The sequence below is a fragment of the Chlamydotis macqueenii genome, chromosome Z (assembly GCF_036417535.1).
Source record: "Chlamydotis macqueenii isolate bChlMac1 chromosome Z, bChlMac1.mat, whole genome shotgun sequence".
Lineage (NCBI taxonomy): Eukaryota > Metazoa > Chordata > Aves > Otidiformes > Otididae > Chlamydotis > Chlamydotis macqueenii.
This window is the reverse complement of record NC_141593.1, coordinates 66,925,232-66,946,993: the sequence shown is the minus strand read 5'-3', so window position 1 is coordinate 66,946,993 and position 21,762 is coordinate 66,925,232. Positions and strand designations below refer to the sequence as shown.

The following is a 21,762-nucleotide window of genomic DNA, read 5'->3' as shown; positions in this document are numbered from 1 at the left end:
AGCTGTGCACTCTAAGACACAGTTTTCTGCATTTCCTTCCACCAGTTCAAGCTCATGTTCCCTGTTACTTGGTTGATAATGAGTAACTTCCTTTTCTTTCTAAAGAGGATGGGAAAAGCCTGGCCTCTTCATGCATTTCTACAAGGTTAGGGTCAGAGCACTGATCCCTCTCCCGTGCAGCAAGGCAATAAACGACCTCCAGCCTTTAAGTGACACATGTGGTTTAATAACAGACTAGAGCCATCCAAAGTGTCTACCTCAGACAGGACTCCTCAGCATGAACAGAGTGGTACCCAACACACCCTCACTTACAGGACTTGCAAGTTACAGCTGGCTTGTCCCATTCTGACTGCACAAGAAGGCAGGAGTAGCATTTAGCTATTTTAACTGATTGACTATACCAAAGCAATTAGGAAGTTCCTGGCAAGTGACATCAGGGGCTGCAATTTCTTTTCAGTAATGACCTTCACGGGGTATTCTGTATTCTGACGTGAAATGCAAATATGTCACGTATTATTGGTTGGTTTCATACCGGTGCTTCTAAGAGATCAGCAGAGTGAATATGCTAAGAAAAAGATAGAGACTAAAACCCTGTAGTGGTAGGAAGCCACACATGGTTCTACAACTCAGGCTTCTTGGGCTAAACCTGAACATTTTCCAAAGCCTATAATGGTGGGGAAGATAGTGACTCTGGAAAATAAGGGTGTGGAGATAAAACTTGTCTAGTGGAAGAAAAAGACCACAGAGCTAAGAAGAAAGAAGCTGTGGTTCAGTTCTTTCAGTGCTTCAGTTCAAGATCTTTGACTTCTTTACCTCATCTGTTCTTGACAGATTATGACTCTGCCATCACTTAGAAAGTCTGACCTCATTGTGCGTTAAGCCCACCCTTCATCTATCTGCTCTCTTTAGCATAAGACCTACCCAGTACTGTGACCTGCTCTCACCCCACTATTCAGCTTGGATATGGACTCTACACCAGCCACCTGTGTAGAATGGAAAGGCTGATGACTGCTGCAACAAATGAAACAAAATGAATCTTCAATGATGTTGTGGGTTAAGATACTTTTAGGTACACAGGTCACTACTAGATTACAAGCCTTCTGCTTTTATGTGATCAAGTTAATAATTACTGCCAGAAGCAAGACATCCCAGACACTTCCTGGTTCGGGTATATTCTAACTAATAATGATTTGAATTTGAATATGCCATTCCAACAGGATTAAAGATTTGGCTGAAATTACTGTACAGGGATAGATTAATGGTTTTAATACTGATTAATAATGGAAAATAAAAAGAGTGGCAAGACAAACTGATGCATGTGACACTAATTGCTAGAGTCTGGTTTCTAAGATAGAAGCTTCCATATACAACATTTGTATCTTTGACAGTTAATTATATCTACATATATCACGAAGTCCCTCACAATTACACAGAAAAATGTGAGGCACTGTAACTTAAAAATATTACAACTGTGTCATTTTCCCCTCCTCTTTTGAATACCTCTGTCTTTGAGCCCAGGCCCTGGATTTTCAAAAGCAGATCTTCGGATACCTGAGATGAAAATAACACAGCAAGTTTAACTCCTTCAGTAGAGCAATTACAGCTTTCCAAAAATAGTAATCTTTATTGTTTCCATTGCCTGGATCATATGCAGTCTATGCAGCAACACTGAGAGATTCTATTGTTCAATTCGTTAGCCCAGAGGGTCTGTTTCAGGAGAAAGCAGACATTCTTTTGCTCTATTTCTGAAGGGAAAAAAAAAAAAAGCTCCTTTAATGTTAAAAATGCCTAGCCTACTTTTTAAATTCAACCGAAATCTAAAATCCAAAGTTCCTACTATATCTGCTTTACTTTTGCCTTTGTATGCTTCCAAACTTGGACTGATTCATAGCTCTCTCTTCTACACACAAATTTGCAGATCTTTTTCTTCAAAGCATCTAAGACACTCAGCTCATGCTGCTGCATAATAAGTAGTCAGGATAGCTTCATGGTGAAGTTACTCTTGGTAATTGAAAAGAAAAAGCTACACAGAGCTAACCACTGAAAACAGAAATGACAGTACTCCTTTCTCCATTTCCCACAAAAACCATCATCGTTACCATGACTCACCACATCAGACCCCTCTAATAAGCACACGATATGAATAGTTCACGTTACATTTGCACATCTTTAAGGTCTACCAGGCTGCCTCCACAAGATTCTCCATCATCAAAATGCTTCCATATGCTACAGCTTCTGCAAGGGTCTGCATTCAGCTGAGGTATACAAAAGCAGTGGCATTTTCCTCATACCTGCACCAATCTCTTGGCCCTTGCTCTGTTTTCTTACTCATGAGGAATGGAATTGTTAACAGTGCTTGCAGTTCAGTAATGCTTACTGGGTTAAAGCAATCCCCTGCAGATGGAAATGGGATACCCTAAGTGTCCCTAAGGAAATCTGTAGACTACAATGCTGGAAACCTCATGGGACAGGTAAGCTTCCGCAAAGGACAGAGCTGCTTCAAGTGGGCACCAATTTAACAGACAGTTTCTGGTTCTCACTTGAGTTCTCTTGTTCTTTTTGTTTTCTAAAACTTGCCTCCACAGGTAAAACAATCAATGTACTAGTATAATTACATTAGTAAAGCTATGGAGATATAAGAACATCTACATAAGGACTATTTTTCACTCTAAGTTACTTTATTCTGGTAGCATGATCACAATTCCAAAATAATTTACCTTAAGATCAACAGATTTTCTTTTAGCAGGGAGCTGGAATCGGTTACCACAGATAAAATCAGGAAGGAAAAAAGCATACAAAATGAAACACACTAAGTACTGAAAAAGGTGTGACTAGAAAAACATGACCTTTTAAACTGAACTGTCCTTGTAGACAGCACTTTGCATCTGAAATGTCCAGAGAAGTTAAATTCATTTCTGTATTTCGCAAAACAAAAGAAGAGATGGGCACACTGTATCTAAGGACTTGAGACCAGATGACACAATAGCAAACAGTACATTAGCAATGTTCCTGCATACAAGCGAAAAAAAAATAAAAAGAAAAAAAAAGACTGACACATTCGATAAATTCATGTCTGTTTTGATGGATAAAACTAACTTCTATCTTTCATTAATGTAAAATATAGTACCTGTACCAAATAATAAGAAACACAAATGCTGACAAAAAGTCTGCATGTCTTGATGACTCTGGTTTGGACGTTTATTTAAAGGAAGCATAGAAACAGGGAAGAGCAAATACTGTACACTTCACACACCAAGGAAGTGTTACGTCTGACTTTGACCTGACAGAGGAACAGAAATGCAGGATAAAAATTGCTGTTCATAAACATTGCTTTTTCATTATTAGAGCTCACACTCCAGGAAGGCAATCATAAAAATCCAGATGAAAAATAGGTTTTAACATAAGTAAAGAAATGAAAAGGTCAGACAGTTCCTGTTATGGACAAAAATCAGACCTTGCAGTTCTGAGAAATAACATTCCTCATTCTGCCTCAAGTCGAGGTAAGACAGGAAGAATAAGATTTCCAAATGCAGAATCTTGAGTTATGAAGTATCCTGAGGAATGCGCGTGTGCGTGCTGGAAAGAGAAAAACATTCATTAAAGCATAACTCCCTGCAGCACTGATACAATTGAAGACTTTACAGCTTCTGCAGCATTAATTATTTATTTCTCCCAGTCTGGTCCTCAACTCTGGTAGTCAAATTCAAAACCAGCATTTTACATCAGCCACATCTGAACAGGGCCCATTAAGGGAATTAACTTGGCCATTCCCTAGCTCCTCCTTTTTCAACAAATCCCATGGAGGTGGGGAGAGTGGTAAATTAACTCCTAATTGCTCTTCTTTGCCTAGACCCCATGCTTCCACTCCCATCTATAACTAACGTACAGCTCTTGGTATGTTACAGCTGCCACATACGACTGCCAGAAGTGTGCCTCAGCGGTGTCACACAACCTGAGGCTGCATGTACAAGTGACATGTGACCAGACACAATCCTGTACAACATGGGACACCAGCCTCCTGCTCATGTGATGTATATACGCTTGTCCACCTGAGAGGAGGGCAGCTGCTGCTTATGGCTCTGGACAACCTTTGTAAAATCATACATAGCACTTCCCAGTTCCAAGACTGAACTCCAGCTAGATGGCCTGCATATTCCTTCCTTCCACCACTAGGAAGTAAAAAGCCCTAGTGGATATCAAATTTAGTGTGCCCTTCAGTGATAAGGGCAACCAGCACAGCGGGCTGTATCAGCAGGGCAAGGGAAGGTACCCACGAGGCTGCAGTTGTGATGCTGTGTTCAGTTTGAGATACAAACTGGAGGGAGTCAAAAGAGAGACTCAAAGAGACAGCTAGGGGCTGGAGCTCTCAACATCCAAGGAGACGGTGAGAGGACTGAGCTTCTTGTAACAAGACAAAGCTGATGGGAGATCTTAGGTTGTTTCCAGATACCCAGTGACAGGATATAGGGAAGACAGAGCCAGACTCAGAGCCAAGAAAGGCTGTGAGAAGTCCATCCCTGGAGAGCTTCAAAACTTGATGGGACCATGCCCTGAACAATGTCATATAGCACTGCTTTAGTCATACTTTGAGCAGGGCACTTGTCTAGAAAGCTCCAGAGGATGCTTGCAGCCTATGATGTTCTGTGATCAACACAGGGCACCCAAAAGAGCTCATCTGCTTCGATTTATTTTAGGAGAAGCAACCTGGGGCCTTTACTGGGTAACAGAAACACAACAAGGCACAGGATACATAAACAGGGTTGCTAGTTTGCATCTCAAAGTCTTTATGGATTCCTGTGTCCTCTGCCAAATCATTCTGTCTAGAGTGCCAGGAAGGCAAGTGGCCATGTACTGTCTCTCCTGCTCAACTTCCAATTTCAACGCCAAAATCAACCTCACCCGACATGAGCAAAATAGTAGCAAATAGAAGCCTGTGTATGTACAAATAAGTTTTACACATCTTTCACCCCCGTCACTTGTTAACTGCAGGTTATTTACTTGGCATCTACTCAGATTCAAGGAAAGTTCTCCCTTTACTTCATAAGACATTCAAAGGTATGATGAAACGAACTCTTGACTGAGATGTACAAAACAGCTACGATGATACTCTAGGCTACATTCCTACAACCATATCAAGGCAGAATCAGCTGACAGATTTAAGCTTTCATCATAACAGAAGAAGAAACTTAATTTGTGACAAATACAGAAGTGTATGAAACCTAACCTCTAAAAGGGGCTTTTCATTCTCTTTAGGTGCAAGACTGTTCTCTGAAGGGATCACATCTAAAACAGAGCCAAGCTAAACTGAATCTGACTGTATCAGCTTACCTGTAGTGCAGCCTTCTGCTGTGCTGCAATGTGCTGCTGCTCAGCATGATCACGGAAATCCTTGTTCAGCGGTGATCTTGCAAGTGCAATGCTGCAAAAAAAGAACAAGATGGTATGGTACGTATCACAGAAAAAAAAATGGGTCCTTGCCGTTCTGCCCAGATTCCATGACATGCACAGCTCACGATTTATCTGACTCACAGCTTGACAACTGTTAACTATTGTTTGGAATTACTATTTTCTAACATACGAGAGAAAAGGAAAACGGAGTGAACACAGCTGTATCAGTTGACCTAGCATAAACAACTGAGGCCAAACTAAACCTAGAAAACTCGCAGTGCTGAAGCCTGTTGTGGATTTTGCTCATAGGTGGAGTCCCAGTGAAGTCAGTGGAACCACTGGGCTGCAATATTAGTGTCAGCCATTTAAAAAAAAAAAAAAACAAAAAAAAACCAAAAAAAACACAAACACAAAACTTTGTGCTTTCACCCATACTCAATCACTCAGTGACTGTTCTGAACAACTGTGAAACAGAAACACTAACAAAAGCTCTGCATCTTCAGTATAAGACCAGTTCTTCGGCAGTTGGGCAGCAGAATGCTGTGTATGGTAAAGGAGCTTCCTATTGATGTAACTGAAGAAATGGCCTTCTGACAATAGGTTAGAGTACGTAAAATTGATTTCGCTTATCTATCTCACTGCAGCATACACTAGATTTCAAATTAAAATTTCTTAGTAGATTTTCTTGGCTTTTTTATCTTAAGACTTGTCCACCTTGTTAACAAAAAAAAAAAGAAGAAATAAAAGCAGACTTTTTTTCCTCAACTCTATATATAAAGTAACATGAGCAACCATCCTCCAGATAGAAATCAGTGAGGACTGCCACTAGAGCTGTACTGTAGGGCAATTCACAACTGCCTCTGAAACTGGCTCTGGAAATTGGTGCTGAAAGGCCAGGTCGCCTCAGTCATAGAGACAAAAAGTGTGAAGGAAAACAAGGGATCCAAGCAAACTCATCAGCTGACCCTTTCCAACAGCTTCAATGTCAACAGCTGATGTAGTAAATCTGTTTTTCAAAAGCAGCCATGTTCATGAAAAGATCTTTAGCCAAACTTACACTTAAATGCATAATGAAAGCTAAGTAACAATCCTCTGAACATATTTTATGACAAATATTGAGAAAAGCTTCATTGGTGGAGAAAAGTATTCCTCAGTTTATTTAAAACATAGTATTTTCAGTTATTTTGCAAGTATTTATTTTGCATTTAATTCTGTACTCTCTAACTTTTCAATATGATTTCTGTAGATAATCTTAAGGCTTCATTGTAAGCTGACACTTTTCAAGAGAGGTCTTCTGTTCTTGGACAGACCATTCCCATATGCCAAAGCTGGAGATCAATTAACTCATTCAGCCTTATCCTGGCCATGCCACTGTTGTGCTTTAAGTACATCAAGCTTTCCTCTGTCAAGTCTGCAGAATTTCTGTGATCTCATTTTTGACAACACTGTTGTCCAAAACCTTGGCACAACATCCCTGCCACAGAACTGTCAGCTTCTCAAAAATCACACATCAGCCCACCACGCCAAAGCAGAGAGTTTGACTGCTACTTTGAAGGTTCTCCCCCATCCTCACCTTTAAAACCAGTAAATTCTAATTCTGCTCACTAGCATATAGTGTTATTTTTTCTTAAAGAAGAAAGAAAGCAAACAAGCAGTCTCTGAAACTCTGCCAGATTTGCAATGATGAATGGAGACTCTGTTGTTAGGAGCCAGCGGTTGTACATAACAGTATAATATTTTATTTTCTTCTCTAACCAATTTTTCTTTAATAATAACTGTATACAGAGTCACTTGGAGATCTCACTCCATGAATTGCAAATATTCTACATGCTTTTTGTCAGCATGAAGGAATAAAAGGTGACTTAGAATCTCCATGTAAAAAGACACAGGCAGCACTCAGACTGTATTCAGAGTAGTTGACTCTTGTACAGATATTGCATGCAACACACTGGTCTAGAATATGGCACTGCACTCACTTCACATTAACCCAAGAGTTCAACTATCTCAATTTCTCCACGTAAACGAGCGTGTGATTTTCTATTTATGATCTATGACAAAAGTCTAGTACTTTTGTCTTAAATGGAAGAAATCCCAGCGACAGCTCTTAAACTCAGATTAAATTATTATACCTTATGGTGTAGAATCATCCTTACAACACAGCATCTTTTACAAGAAGATCTGCAGTAAAATAAACTGGCTTTATCTTGCACACAGGGAGTTTCAAGGATAACTTACTCTCTGCTGTAACTGTTCTTCTCTAAACACACATTAGCCTGAACCTAATGGTCTGCTACTGCCATTCCTTAGGGCATTGTAGCTTAAAAATTAAATGCTTTCTCAGTGCCTGCTCCCTGATTCTTCTTTAAGGTAGACTTTAATACTTGAGTAAGCATGTCTGCTTTTCCCCTTCTCAAATGAAAATTATTGTAAGCCACAATTCAGGGTCTGTAAACAACTTTAAATACTAATATGTTCCTGAAGTGTAAGGTCTGACTCGTTATTGAGGATGGTCAGAAAACACTTCTGATAAGTTTATGTAAGTTTACAGCTCGCTTGCTTTTTTATTTCCCTTTGATGTTATCAGTGATGTCCAAACAGGTCTAAGAACATAAAATACCTGGCTCCAGGGTGATTTGTGGAAGACTGGTTTTGCATAAGTAACTTTCTCTTCTCCTTGTCTAGTTCTGCCAGGATTGCAACCCTATTTTTATTCTGGAAACCTGGAGGGAATGACAGAAAAACATTAGCGAGATTTAATTCATTTCTATGGCCCACCTCTAGCCTGGTGGAATTAAAAGTCTCTGCACAATATGACATGATGATGAATACACTAATCTTCAAAGCTTTGCACCCATCTGGAAGTCTAGTAATAATACATTTCATTTTTCCTTTTCTCATTTTACAACATGAAATAGCTTCCTTAAGCTATCATACATATTAATACATTTTAAAATACAGGTTTTTATCTCACATTAGATCCTACCCTTCCCAAGTCAGCTCTGGAGCTATAAACAAGATACATGATCAAATACTTGCCTTTCAAAAAAAAGTAAATTTACCAGGTTCTAGATTTAAAATGCAGTCACGGAACGCGCAACTCAATTATAATAATGGAGTAATATAGTCACAGGGCCTAATTTCTCATGCCAGTGAACTCAAACTACAATACAAATTTTACGTCTGTAACAGGGAAGAATGAGACAACCACTAAGCTTGCACATGTGCTTACACAAAACATTAGAAGCTTTTATTCAACCAATACAGAAAGTTTTTACTTTTAATATACTGATGACCTTACAGATACACACTGCCCTTATTCCGAGTATGATCATGGTGGAATATGACCACAATGTTGGAACAGAGAAGCAAAATTAAACTGTCTGTACACAATACAAGAACGTGGCTGTTACTGGCCTGTACATCATCTCCCAAAGGGACCTTGTATACTAGAGAAGGTGTCAGGATGTAGAGTGACTGAAGAGATTTAGAAAATACCTAAAATAGCTGCCATTTGTGTATTTTCAAAGTTGTATTCTAAATGAAAATGTGGCAAAACTGCTGTACTTACACAGGACTCTTACATGGTAAAGGATCTTGATGTGGCCACCAAATAAACCATGTATGCAAGTCCCTGTTGCTGTTGCTCAGTACGCCCATACAGCACAACTGGGGACAACACCTACTGAGCTGACTCTCACAGGCCTCTATGACACTATGGACATTCCTCATGTCAAGAATATACACTTATTTAAAAATCTCTAATTTGCTGCTATTCTATAAATATAAAGCCACTATACTGTCATTAAAAAAACCCACATGTAAAAGTAAAGTTATCTCCTTTATTTCCTCCATGTAAAAAGTCAAAGTTGTTCCCACTGGAAACTGCTGCATATTGTGTCCCCGCTCCAAACCTGAATGCTATGTTTTAGTAATACCACTGAGAAATGGTAACCCACAAACCGTTAGGAAGGCCAGACACAGTAACTCTTAAGGGGTGCATTAGCATGTCAAGGTAAAATGATTTCAAATTTATTTTCAGTAGCTGCACTCAAAGTTCATTCCCTTTGAAAGATCTTCTGTTGCTGCTCAATTAAATAACCCAGTATTCCTTTCATCAGCGTGGCTTGATGAAGGAGACAATTATCAGGTAGAAATGTTCAACTCTAAATAATAACTTGCATCCTTATTGCCTTGCTATCAAACTCTCACCTTTTTCTTTTACTAAGCCTAACATACGCAGCCCTGAGTCTCAGTGTCTCAAGAGTTCTCGAAACGAGCAGAGTCATTTGATTACATTTTACTGTGATTTTATGAAAGAGCATCCATAATCGCCTTCACATTTGTTAACAGATTTTTAAATTAAATTAATTGCTATTTTCCCATATGTTAACGTCTCCTTCCCACATGGCATTAGTTCCACCTAAATTCTGTTTTGTAAGTGTATTGATTCAGGTCTTCAGCGTTTCTCTGCTCTTTAGGTATTGTATCTTATCTTTTTTTGAACACCCTGCACTTGCAATGAGTTTGAAACATTAAAACACAGCTGAATGTGTGCTCTAAGAGATACAAAGGCTGAGATATTTTGCCAACAAGCTAAGATTCAATATTTCTGAGTTACAGCTTGCCCCACACTTTACTTTCTTGTAAATTCTGGAGACAATGCTGTAACGGGATGACTGAAGTACCTCTAAGAGGGTCTAAGCTAAAGATTATCATGTCTGTATGCTCATTCTGCACAGTTTCCAGACAAAAAGCTTAATACTTGACATATGAGTCAGCAACCTTCTGCTAGTGCCTGTTTATCCCAAACTGCATAAATCTAAAAGCATGCTTGGAATTCAGACAATACAGTGACTGAGGAAAGAAAAAAAAAAAAAGAAAAAAAAAAATAAGACCACTCTTTAATGTAAGTCACTGTCAGCTAAAAAATGAACACTAAATATGCTTACATTTATCATGAAGCAGATGGTATGATTCAGAAAGGCTTGATACATGTGTTAGAGTAAAATCTTAAATGTTGTTTTTTAAACTGTGCAAGATTATAACTGTCTTCTATTTTAGTACGAGTCTTGCTATAATATCATATGGCAGAAACTCTAGAGGCATTCAGAAGAAAACCAAGTATTTTTTTGTCCTTTTCTTATCGTTCTACTAAGAGAGGGGCTGTGTTGGTTTTTGTTTTGTTTTTTTTTTTTAAAAAGGTAGTATTTTGCTCTAGAATTCAGACAGGACACATCAGCAACCTGCTGTACTGAAAAAGTCATTTGTTTAAGAGTATTTGTTAATGTTAAGTAGAAAAAAACCTACTTGAAAAAATGGAGGAGGGCATCCAACACAAACATGTTTGTGCTCCTCAGCTGAGCAATGTGAAGTTCATACAGGTATTTTAAAGTTCTTTAAAATGCAAAGTGAAACCTGTTCATTTACAAGTTAACAATGGAGAGGGCAGGACATGAGAAATACATTTTAGACAGAAAATCTGGCATCCTTACAAAATTACTCATCATATCTGGCAATACGTAAGTGAGACTTCCATTTATATTCCTCCCTGCCGAGGACTCCAAAGGGCTTCCATATTGAAGCAACTGAAGCATACTGACCAAACTGAAACAGCTACAGAAGCTACCTGCTTCAATTACAAAGAAAGTAATTTTTCATCTGTAGGTTTGACACCTGTTCTGCTTTCTAGCACTCAAAATGCAGTCATGCAAAAAAGCAAAGCCATCCTTAGTATATACCAGATTCTCATCTGTGAAAGGAAGTGCAGATTTTCCAAATATAGCAACTTCTTAATAAAGCTTTAAGTTTAGACTTCCCTTAACTGGGCTGGGTTGCACTACTGTTTTGAGTTTGAACAGTTCATGAATATTGCAGTTAATTAATATTCTTCTCTGCTTTGCAGACACAAGAGTCTTGACACAAAATGACCTGGTCAAGGCAGCTAAATAGATTGATGGCCACGTCAGATGTCAAACTGAGCACCTGGATCCTCAGATTACTCTCCAAGGCAGCAGATTCAGGATATTTAAAATTTAAACCAGTTCTTTCTGACACCAAGCATTGTATTATGTGCTCTGTGCAGGAGCTAGAAGTTTACTTGCACCAATGTTTTCCATGTGAAAGGCAGAAAACTAGAGCTGAAGCCTCGCTGAGTGATACTGGTAGCTTTAAGAGCTCACAGCAAGCTTTGCTCTTTAACCTAATCCTACCACCCCACCTCACTGATATCTATGTCAGTTAGTTCTACTACCTAACTCTGCATGGCAAGAAACAGCATTACCTTTATCTTCTTTGAAGTTCTTGCTTTTCACCTCATATGTTTTCCCTGATCTGTTGATTGCTTCAAACGCACAGTATGTGTAAGTTTTTTTCTAAAATGCATTTATCTAGCATTTGTCCACAGATGTGTAACAGCACAAAAGAGCCTCCCGACACTTTGTGTTCAAGATAACACTTCTACATGGAAAAATGGTTTCAAAGCTGGGTATCTAGCTGCTCAGACTGTGTTACGTGAATGTGCTCACATACCTTTAAGCCAAAAGAACAAACAACTGCCAGGATAGAAAGAGACCTTGTAGAACTGCTACAGCCTGGAGCTTAGAATTTTGTATGTATTTCAAGAGCTTGGTTCTTCCAGCGTACCAGAACTCTTCTTTTCGGAAAAGTTCAGCCCTGTCTGAAGCAGGACCTGTATTTCCTCCACCTTTGGGGACCTAAAGGAGAGTTCCATCCTGAGCACAGCTGCATCTCTCTCATCTCAGAGGGCTTCCTCTAGGATAACTCACACATTAAGTCTCTAATTAACACATAAGCTATGCTCTGGCCTTGCTGTGCACAAGCAAGAGGCCTACAAGAGCAGCCTTATTAATGCATGTAAGTACCGTTAAGTATTGCTGCAGAAGCAGTGTATTACCAAGCACGCGAAAGTAATTTCTGTAGTTTAGAAGCTGATTTCCGCCTGCCCCCTACCAAAACATACCACTCTGGTCTATGAGCTCATCTTGTGGACAATACACAGCATGCTAAAAGCTTTTCCATCTCTTTTAAATGCTGTCATCACTCTCATGCAATCAGTGCAGTCAGTGCCATCTGGTGCTAATGGCCTGAAGTAAGGCTTTCATTCAATTCCAGTTGGTTTTGCTGCATTCACATGCAGATCCTCATCTCTGAAATTCTAATCAAAAGAGTGCTTTCCTAAGAAGCCAGTGAATTAAAGGAAAACCAGTCCACAAAATCTTAACCTTTGTAGTCTGAGTCTGCAATTAACAGACAACTCAAGTAACTCCTATGAAAACAGCTGATACTGATTAAACAGAAAGAAACAACTAGGTAAAAAAAAAATATGAACACAGGCTACCCGCTTCTCTTCCCATTTTTGCTCTTTCTCTAAAATAAACTTATGGTTTTGGTGACTTGACTGACATTTTGCATATAGTCTTTCCCCTTGAATACTTAAATTAAAACCTACCTTGTCCTGAAGGATTTGCTGCCATTCTTCAATTTTCAGCCCTAGTTTTATTCAGCTGCAGTTCAAATCTCTTAACCTCACAAATACCTGCAAAACAGGCACAATATAAGATAAACATATTCCTGTAAAAGAAAAACTTTGATTTCTTTCTGTTATAGATTTCATAAGTGTGGCAACTGTTACAAACTGTAAGTCCAATACAGCATGTGTATTGCTCAAAATAGAATGACAGAATAGTTTGGGTTGGAAGGGACCTTTAAAGCCCATCCAGTCCAACATTCCTGCAAGAAGCAGGGACATCTCCAACCAGATCAGGTTGCTCGGAGCCCCATCCAACCTGGCCTTGGATGTTTCCAGGAATGGGGCATCAACCATCTCTGTGGGCAACCTGGTCCAGCATTCCACCTCCCTCATTGCAAAAAAAAATTTTTCCTAATGTCTAATTTGAATCTCCTTCCCCTCTATCTTAAAACCATTACCATTATTAAAATATGTAATACTATTTATATTGTTCTGATTGAAGGTTTTAGCTTGAAATGTCTGCAGTTGTGAACAATTATTTTTCAGTTTCTAGTAAATTAAGGGTAACCTTTAGGGTCGTTCTGGAGTCATACACACGTGTTTGTAACAGAACTTCCTGACAAAGTATGTCAAACTATGCTTAGGAATCATGTTAAAGCAGTATACTCCTTAAATACTAAAGCCCCCAAAGGCCTCAGTTTAGGCTCTAACTCAAGAAAACTGGTTATTTGAGGGAAGACAATTTAAATCCCAGCTACAAGGCCTGCTGAAGGCTACCATCCTCACAGCTGTGGCAAAGCAAAGAGGGATGCCCGCTCCTCAGCCATACGTCACCTCAGGCCACCAACAACTTCTGTTTCCATTAAGGCTGTGACGTGCAGTGGCAAAGGGCTCCAGCTCAGCCGGGTGGAGGGGAGGGATGGGAGCACTAAGTCCTGCGGGAAACGTGAATCAGAAACCCCAGTCAGATTTCAACAGGAGACGAGGAAACAGTTACACCCCAGAACTGCGTGTCCCTGAGCAGCGACGCCAGTGCAACCAAAAAAAGTAATTCAACCACAGAACTGATGAAGCCGTGACAGCGGTCAGAACGCGTTTCTCCCCGAGGCATGCTCTGACCTGCACGGCGGCGGCAGCGCCCGGGGAGGCAAGGGGAGGCCTGGCCCGCCCCGGCCAGGCACCACCGCCCCCGCTGCGGCCCGCGGGTCCTTATCCGCCGGCGGGCTCCCAGACCGCCCCCCCCCGGCCGCTGACACACCGGTACCGGGCGGGGAGCTCCCCCGGCGGGGGCGGAGCTGGGAGGGGAGGGGAAGGGAAGCGAGAGCCACGCTCGCACCGCCTGCCCCCCGTCCGCGGGAATGGACTCTCCCACCCGCCTTCGCCCGCCCCCTCACCCCGTGGGCGTGGACTCTCCCGCTCACCTTCTTCCCGGCGCCACCCTTACGGGCTCTCCCGCTCTCTCGCCGTTCCCGGACCGGCGGGGATGCACCGCCCGCCCCCGGCACCTGCCCTCCCACTACCCACCTGCCCTCGGACTCCTGCTCCTTGTCCCCCGCCCCCACTCGCCCCTAACCGCGGCCCGGTGGCCTCCCCGCCATCCCGCCCCACCCCCTTCCCGGCTTGGCTCGCCCCGGCACAGCCAATGAACTCGCGGCACACGCTCATGACGCACAGGCCGCGCGACGACGTCCCCGCAACCCGCGCCGTCTAGCTTCCTTCCCGGGCGGCGGCGAAGCGTGTCGCGTTGCGTTGCTTGACAGATGGGAGTGGCCAATCCGCTTCGAGCGAGGCGCGGGCCTGGGGCCGCCCCTGGTTTCTAGGCAACGGGCAGGGCCCGCAATGGCCGCCCAGCGTGGCCTGGCCTTGGAGGCAGAGGCTTCACAGGCCTCTCCTGCCTGTGCTGGGCTGAGTCAGGCTGGAGGGCTCGGGGCCAGAGGACGTGGGCTTGTGGGTGGCGAGGCTTAATTATGCCGCAGTTCAAGCTTTACACTGCTGCTTCACGGCTCCTGCATACGCCTGGGTGCCGGAGGGATTTAGAAGCAAGTGTGCGGATCACCCTGGGACTTCAGTCATCAGCATAGTTAAATGGAGGGGAAAAAAAAAAGAGAAAAGTGGATTGGAAGGATTGTTTCTTTATTTTTTTTTTTTTTTATCGCAGACATGGAGTTTTGAGTTTGAACACAGCAGGAATGATTATTTTGTGTGAATTCCAGAAAAAAGGTTGTGCACTCATGTTACTAATGCATGGTTTGGTTTTGAACTGTCAAGTAACAGCTTTACAAAAGAGAATATCTTTTAAGTGATTGAGTCTGTTAAACAGCAGTGACTTTTATTGTGGTTAAAATACTTCCATTTGACTCAAACCAAGCTGAATAGTGATTTGAACTGTAGCTCTTAACAGCTCTGTCTTTGATCATACATGCATAAAACCAGTTCATAAGAACTGCAATAAATAAATAATACAACAGGCTGCAAACAGATGGGGCCAACGCTGACCTCTGGCTAGCCAAGAAATCAGTCATACTGCCTACCTAAGTTTCAAAGGCAAGGTGGATTTTTTTAAGGCGGTAAAGAATTTTCACAAAATAAAGGCCTTTTTTTTAAAGCCAAATTTAAAGATAAGTACAGAAAATCAGTTAATTTCTTAAAAATAAGTCTTAGTTCAAGGTGTCTAGTTAGATAAGCTTTTACTGCAGCATATTAAACCTTTTAATACTGAGATTTTGATGGTGTATGTAACAAGCATTTCTGATCAAATGACACTTACTTAACAGCAAGGGCATTCTTGGATCTGGTAGTCAAAACTTCTGCACACTGCAATGCATTTAATTTCATCTACGTCCTCTTCCATCAAGTCTTAGAAATCCATAACCTCATCACTCTCCAGGCTTGAAGTGGAAAAAGAGCTTATTAAAAACTTGGTTTAGTTATGATGAAATTATTTATATTGGTAAGAATGTACACAGGGTACACAGGTACACAGGGCTAAATGCCACCACACTAGTCTAAAGCTGCCTTGGACAACCAAGTATATACATAACTGTTGAAGGCAATTAACAATTTTTTTTAAGATCTTCTGCTGCAGCCAGCTATAGTATATGATGCAGGAATAAATTACATTTCTGAGAGTGTACAGAATGTATAGAAATCCTGTCAGTATCTGTAACAATTGATTAATTAAGTGTGCATTAGTATGATGCATACAAATCTTGTGAGATAAGAAATGTGTTGCTAACCAAATATGCTGTCTGTCCATGCATTTATACTTACTTTTCAGAGCCTCCCTAAGTGTGAAAATTGTAAAACTGAACAAAGTCTAGAGACTTGTAAGGTCCAGATTTACAATTTGGTCACCCAGATTGTTTGTCTGGTAAAATTAGTCCCTGTGTGTTTGTATGTGTTAATGAAAACCCAAACCAGCACCTGAGCAACCAGCAAACATCTGACAATCTTAGGGAGTTTTCTGTTTGCTTTAAAGCTGCCTTAATTAATACTGTGGAAAGCAAATATTGCTGCTTTTCCTGCATACGGCATTATTTTCAACTCTTCTCTTTGGGTGAGCTGCTGATAGAGTTGATGTTTTGGTTTGTTTGGTTTTTTTTTCATTTTTGTAATTTCTTATTGTGCCTTGAGAACTGTCATATGTGCTATTTTATTTCCTTTTAATTATCCTCTCTTGGATGATCTACAGTCTGTTTTACCCAGACATGTCTCTTGTAATCCTTAACTGCTGAGAAGCATTGTGAGTGAAGAGCAGTGCAGTGCCCCAAGCTAATAATCCTACTTGGTGCATTTCTCTGCATTGTCATGCCAGTACTGAGGATGTGATTCTGAAAAGCTGCAGTTTGAGACAGACAGGCATAATTGCTGAGCTCTTCTTTGACACAGCTAACACGGGTAAGAAGAATTAAACAGCTGACAGAGGTCCTTGGCTCCGGATCGAGGAAGGAAGGTAGAAAAGGAAGAGGCAGGAGTTCAAGGAGAGGGAGTCATCAGCAAGGAAACTGAGCTGCAGTAATGTTGGGATTCTGCAGGTCTGTACAAGCCTGATGAAAATTTATCATAGTAGTAACTTTGAGCATCTCTACAAAAACAAGGTCCTGCCTCAAGTCAAATGATTATTTGGCTTTGGGAGGAGTTTCATATCAGTAAATTAATTTCCTCCTTGGGCTGTAGAAACAGGAAGGAATGTGGCCCTTAAAAGGAATGGAGTCCAACCTCTCCTGTATCAAAATACTTGCATTGCCCCTGAAATTTGTCCTTCTTGTTCACCGTAATCAAATAAAAAAAATTATGAAATACAGCATTTATAGTGTGTCTATTGGAAAGCTATTACAAAATCTTCAGTTTAAAAAAAGACTTTTCCTGAACATTGCCTCACAAATCTGGCCATGCTGCTTCTTAAGCCAATACAATGCTGGTTTTCAGGCTGCCTGTTCTTGTCCTCTTGGTGCAGAGGGTGCTGTGTACTTCACTGAACAAACAAAAGCTGAGTTAAATTGGATGGGATACTGAATGATCATAAACTGCAGTATTTCAGAATTGCCGTGGACGGTTCTATTAACTACGGTTTACAAAGCTGAGGTAAAACAGTGATTTATTATTTTTTTTACTTTCTTGCCTAAGTGAAAATTGGCTGTGCGGGATGACACCTTGGCTTGAGACAAGATCTTCCAGAACACTGCTGTTGTTTCCAGCTGGCAGTGCTACTCATACAGATCCATTCTAAACACTTCCTTTTACTTCCATATTTATTATGCATGTCACCAAAAAAAATTCTCCAAACAAACAAAGAAATTAGAATGTTTTGAAGAGTCTTTAAACATTTTAGCTGGGTTACTTTTTTTTATATCCAATTGCTTCAAGATACTATATCCATACTTGTAGTCTTTCTCCATGGTTGCACTTCTGATTTTTCGTTTGATAGCCATTTAGCACAGACTTCCGCTTTCTATCACAAGTGCCCTGTCTTCCCACAGTCCTGTTTATTGCTTCCCCATCAAATTTGACGGCTTTGAAGGCCTTTGATGCAGCAAAAGCTTACCCATTAGCTTAAATCTGTGTATGAACAGTGCTCTTGACTTGAAAGTGATCCCATCCCTGTACAACAGTCAGCAAGCAGGTGCGTAAGATTCAGCTAGGTGGGGTCAAAAGCCTGCTCTCTTAAATCTCTGCAGTACAAGACATGACCTGTAGTAGCATAGGGAAGGAACGACCTTTTTTAAAAAAGATAGATGGATTTTAATTTTTTTACATCCTGTCAAATGGTCTTGTTTTATACTAGTTTCTTATGTGCTTATGTGCAGACAGACACAAACGTTATCCTCTCCGGGCAGAGTACAGGGGCAAAAAGATAAAGTGGTCAAAGGGAGGCTGTCGACAGTGGGGAAAAAAAGCTTTTACTGCCTGGCAAAAAAAAAAAGTTTTGCCTGGCAAACCAGCCAAGCCTGACAGTCTGGCTGGGGTGGCCTCCAGCCTACCTTATTCTCTTGTTGCCTGTACTGTCTGGAGTGTGCTATAGAGAAGAATCCTATAATTTAGGCTTTAAATAGAATACTTGATGAAAAGCAGGTGGGTTTTACATGTCTGGTCTAGTAAATAAATTCAACCTCAAGTTAGCCTCCTGCTATTCATTGAAAACTCTATTGCCATTTTATGTCTCATTAGCTGAAGAAGAAGATGAAGATGCATTACAAAAAGAATGTTACAAAACAACCGAGAGCCCTTTTCAGGCTCAGACTGAGCACTTACAAAGCCATCTGCCATTATAAAAACATCCTGAGTGGTATTACTTGAAGTACCTGGCACTCCAGATCAGAACAGCAGTAAACCACTGTTGCTGCCTATCTTTAAATTTGTAAATCAGTTTTCCTACAGGTGACTTTCCATTATTATTAAGGAGTTGCTCCAATGCTTGCTTTGAAGAAAATTACTTCGCCATCTAATATTGTATTGCTGTTGTCTGTAACATCTGACAACTTATTTTAAAATTAGGAGTTATATTAAATAAGAAAATGATCTTTTTTAGAGGATTTAGACAGGCAATAGAGAAAGCACCCGGATCTCAGAACCCATCACCAAACTGCTTCTGTACCAACAACAGCAGGTATGTCGTACATAATGCAACTCAATAGCACTGCACCGTATCTCTTCAAAATTCCTGTTCTTGCTTACGCTGGCCAATGTCCCACCCTTAGTAAAAATGACAGGAGATGCAGCATACACAGAATGGTCTCCAGTTGGTGCCAGAGATGCTTAATTATATCATCCCTGGTTGAGAAAATAGAGCTAAACAGCAGAAGTAATATGAAGTCATGCGAGTACTGAACTGAAACTGCCTTAATGGAGGTGCAAGAGTATCACTGAAAAGGAAGGATGAGAAAGCAACCTGTAGATCCTTCCTCTCTCTATTTGTCCTGTTAGCAATCCAGAGAGGTAGCTTGTAGGACTTTCATTTCAGTGATACAGAGGCAGAACTATTTTCTTCAGTAAAAAACACGTGAAACCGGTGACCTTTGTCTTGAACTGGTAAGATTCTTGATCCTCGAATTGACCATTTATCTTCTTGCCCAGTTAGTATTATTTGCATATCTACTCTGTTGTATCTTCTTTCTCAGCTGAAATGATGTAAGCATAATAAATAGTGAGGATTTTGCTAGGAGAGCATGACAGTTTTTTCAGGTTAACTTGGGTTACGAGGTGGGCATTGAATAGCAGTCTCTCTTCAGCCAGTCACTCATTTTGTTTGTTGTTGTGTATTTTGTTCTGCTGGTTGCATATTTCATGTGCTGATTGGTCTTAGCTTGGTCAATGTTTAACAAAAAGAAAACTATCCATTAAAAAGTCAAGGAAAATATTACAGTAATAAAATTGTATCACCATAGTTGGTGGTATGGAGTAGGAACTGCAGAATGGAACATTACCATGTTTTTAATCACTCATAATTTCTTAGCAGAATTAAGCTACATAGCGTACATTTTTTTCTGTTTTGTTTCATGCACAAAAGATTTGTAGTTGTTTATGGCCTCGGTTGGTAATGTGTGACTAGTTCTAATCAGGGTACAAGAATTTGCTCCAAACTCTAATTTTTCAAATGCAAGTATTAAAATGCTTTATCTTCTGTCTTTTTGAAGGTCCAGCTCTTAAAATCAAGTATATAAGATTGTCATCTTCCATGTTAAAAAAATTTTAGAAGTGTTTCTCTCATGACTGAAGAGGAAGCTAAAAACACAACTCAGTCTGTGATATGAACTTGCAGAGAAAATGGCAAAGAAAAGGCCAGCCAGTTATACAGATTTTTCAGATTACAAATTTAAAGTAAGTTTTGTATATTTTGAGATATGATTTATTATTTTTGCACTCTTCTGGTTCTCAGTATGAGAAGTTCCCATCTGCTACTGAAGGTATATATAATTGTTAAACCTAGACTGCTGCCTATACTGGTATTTACAGACTTAGTACTGCCTGAAATGAGAGGAAGATAAACATCTGTCTTCAGTCCTTAAGAGATTTACAGATACCCTGTCCATTTGGTTTCACAAAATGCATGTTATTGTTAGAAATCAGTTGTAGTAAACATTTATATCGAAGTGACCGAGGGATCAATAAAGGAAAGAGACCTGCTGAACAGTTAACCATTTTTACTTTATAGCATGCTATAGTGTTGGAATTCTGAAATTTAAACATAACTATCATAGTCAGAATTTAGGAGTATCACCATAATAATCACCAGGTTTGTCTATTTTCCTGGATAAAAGTCCTTCTACTAATGTCCTCTGCACTTTTTCCAACCAGACTTCAGCTTGCTTGTATTCACAGGCACACAAATATTCCTGCATTCCTGTTCCAGTTAGTTATTTGGAAATGTTTCTAAGTAGATTGTGTAAGATGAAAAGACTAAGGATTACATGTTTCACCTCCAAGCAGAAATCATCTAGGTAACACTGATAAATGTGATTAGTAAACAAAGAGGCATAGATTGCCTGTACATACAGTATTCACAGGGAGCTAGACCAGTAAGTGAATCACTGGAGCTTGGAACATCATCCTTATATGCAGGAAAATTGAGAGGTCACCTCACATCATTTCAGAAACTAGCCATATAACCTCCATAGCAACAAACATTATCTGAATCGCTGAATCACCGAGGCTGGAAGGGAGATAGGGACCTGGTCCAATCTCTTGCTTAAAGGAGAGTCAGACGTAAGATCAGACCAGACCGTCTCGAAAATCTCCAAGGGTGGAGACTGCACAACCTCTCTCTGCAACTTGTTGTTCCGCTGCTTGGCTGTCCTCAGGGGGAAAAAGTTCTTCCTAACACCCTAATTCCTAACAGGAATTTCCTGTTTCAATTTATGTCCTTTGTCTCTTGTCCTCTTGCTATGCACTACTGTGAAGAGCCCAGCTCCACCATCTTTTGCATCCCCTCCCTATGGGGTACTGGGAGCTGCAATTAAGTGCTCTTGAAGCCATGTTGGCCTCAGGCTGTAAAGGCTGTGTCCCTGCAGCTTCTGCTTGCGGGGCAAGTGCTCCAGTCACCAGCCATCTCAGTGCCCTCTTCTGAACTTTCTCCAGTTTAGCAGTATCTTTCTTGTATTAAGAGCCCACAACTGGACACCATATTTCTGAGGAGGGCTAATGAGTGCCAAGTAGAGAGTGATAAACCCTGCCTTCCATCTGCTGCCTGTGCTGCTTGCTGTTTAGGCAGCCTGGATACCATTGGTCTTCTTTGCTGTAAGGATGCAGCAGGTCTCTGCTCAGTTCGCTGCCCACGAGGACAACAGATTTAACAAGTAGAAGGTTGTTTGTACCTCCACAGAGCTAGAAGGTTTCCAAGTTTTGATGGTGCTGGTGTAAGCGTCCCTGACAGGCTTCCTTTGGAGAAA

At 40.6% G+C, this 21,762-nt stretch overlaps 1 protein-coding gene and 1 long non-coding RNA gene across 4 annotated transcripts; one reads left to right on the top strand and one right to left on the bottom strand.

Annotated features, from left to right (window-relative positions):
• Positions 1-3,184: 3,184 nt before the first annotated feature.
• INIP (INTS3 and NABP interacting protein) lies at positions 3,185-14,574 on the bottom strand. Of its 3 annotated transcripts, none has more exons than XM_086771224.1 (6): positions 14,550-14,574; positions 13,712-13,812; positions 12,857-12,943; positions 8,006-8,108; positions 5,329-5,419; positions 3,185-3,576 (listed from the first exon to the last, which is right to left on the bottom strand). In XM_086771224.1, exons 3-6 carry the CDS (start codon positions 12,879-12,881, stop codon positions 3,481-3,483), a joined length of 315 nt encoding a protein of 104 aa, XP_086627350.1. In that variant the 5' UTR covers positions 12,882-12,943; positions 13,712-13,812; positions 14,550-14,574; the 3' UTR covers positions 3,185-3,480. The 3 variants fall into 3 exon arrangements, with proteins under 3 accessions (XP_086627350.1, XP_086627348.1, XP_086627351.1); XM_086771222.1 differs by lacking the exon at positions 14,550-14,574 and adding an exon at positions 14,299-14,415; XM_086771225.1 differs by lacking the exon at positions 14,550-14,574 and adding an exon at positions 13,997-14,026.
• A 4,281-nt stretch (positions 14,575-18,855) lies between these two features.
• Positions 18,856-20,214, top strand: LOC147596385 (uncharacterized). Its single transcript, XR_015261393.1, has 2 exons — positions 18,856-18,983; positions 20,011-20,214. It is a non-coding gene; the product is annotated as an uncharacterized LOC147596385 (long non-coding RNA).
• Positions 20,215-21,762: the final 1,548 nt, after the last annotated feature.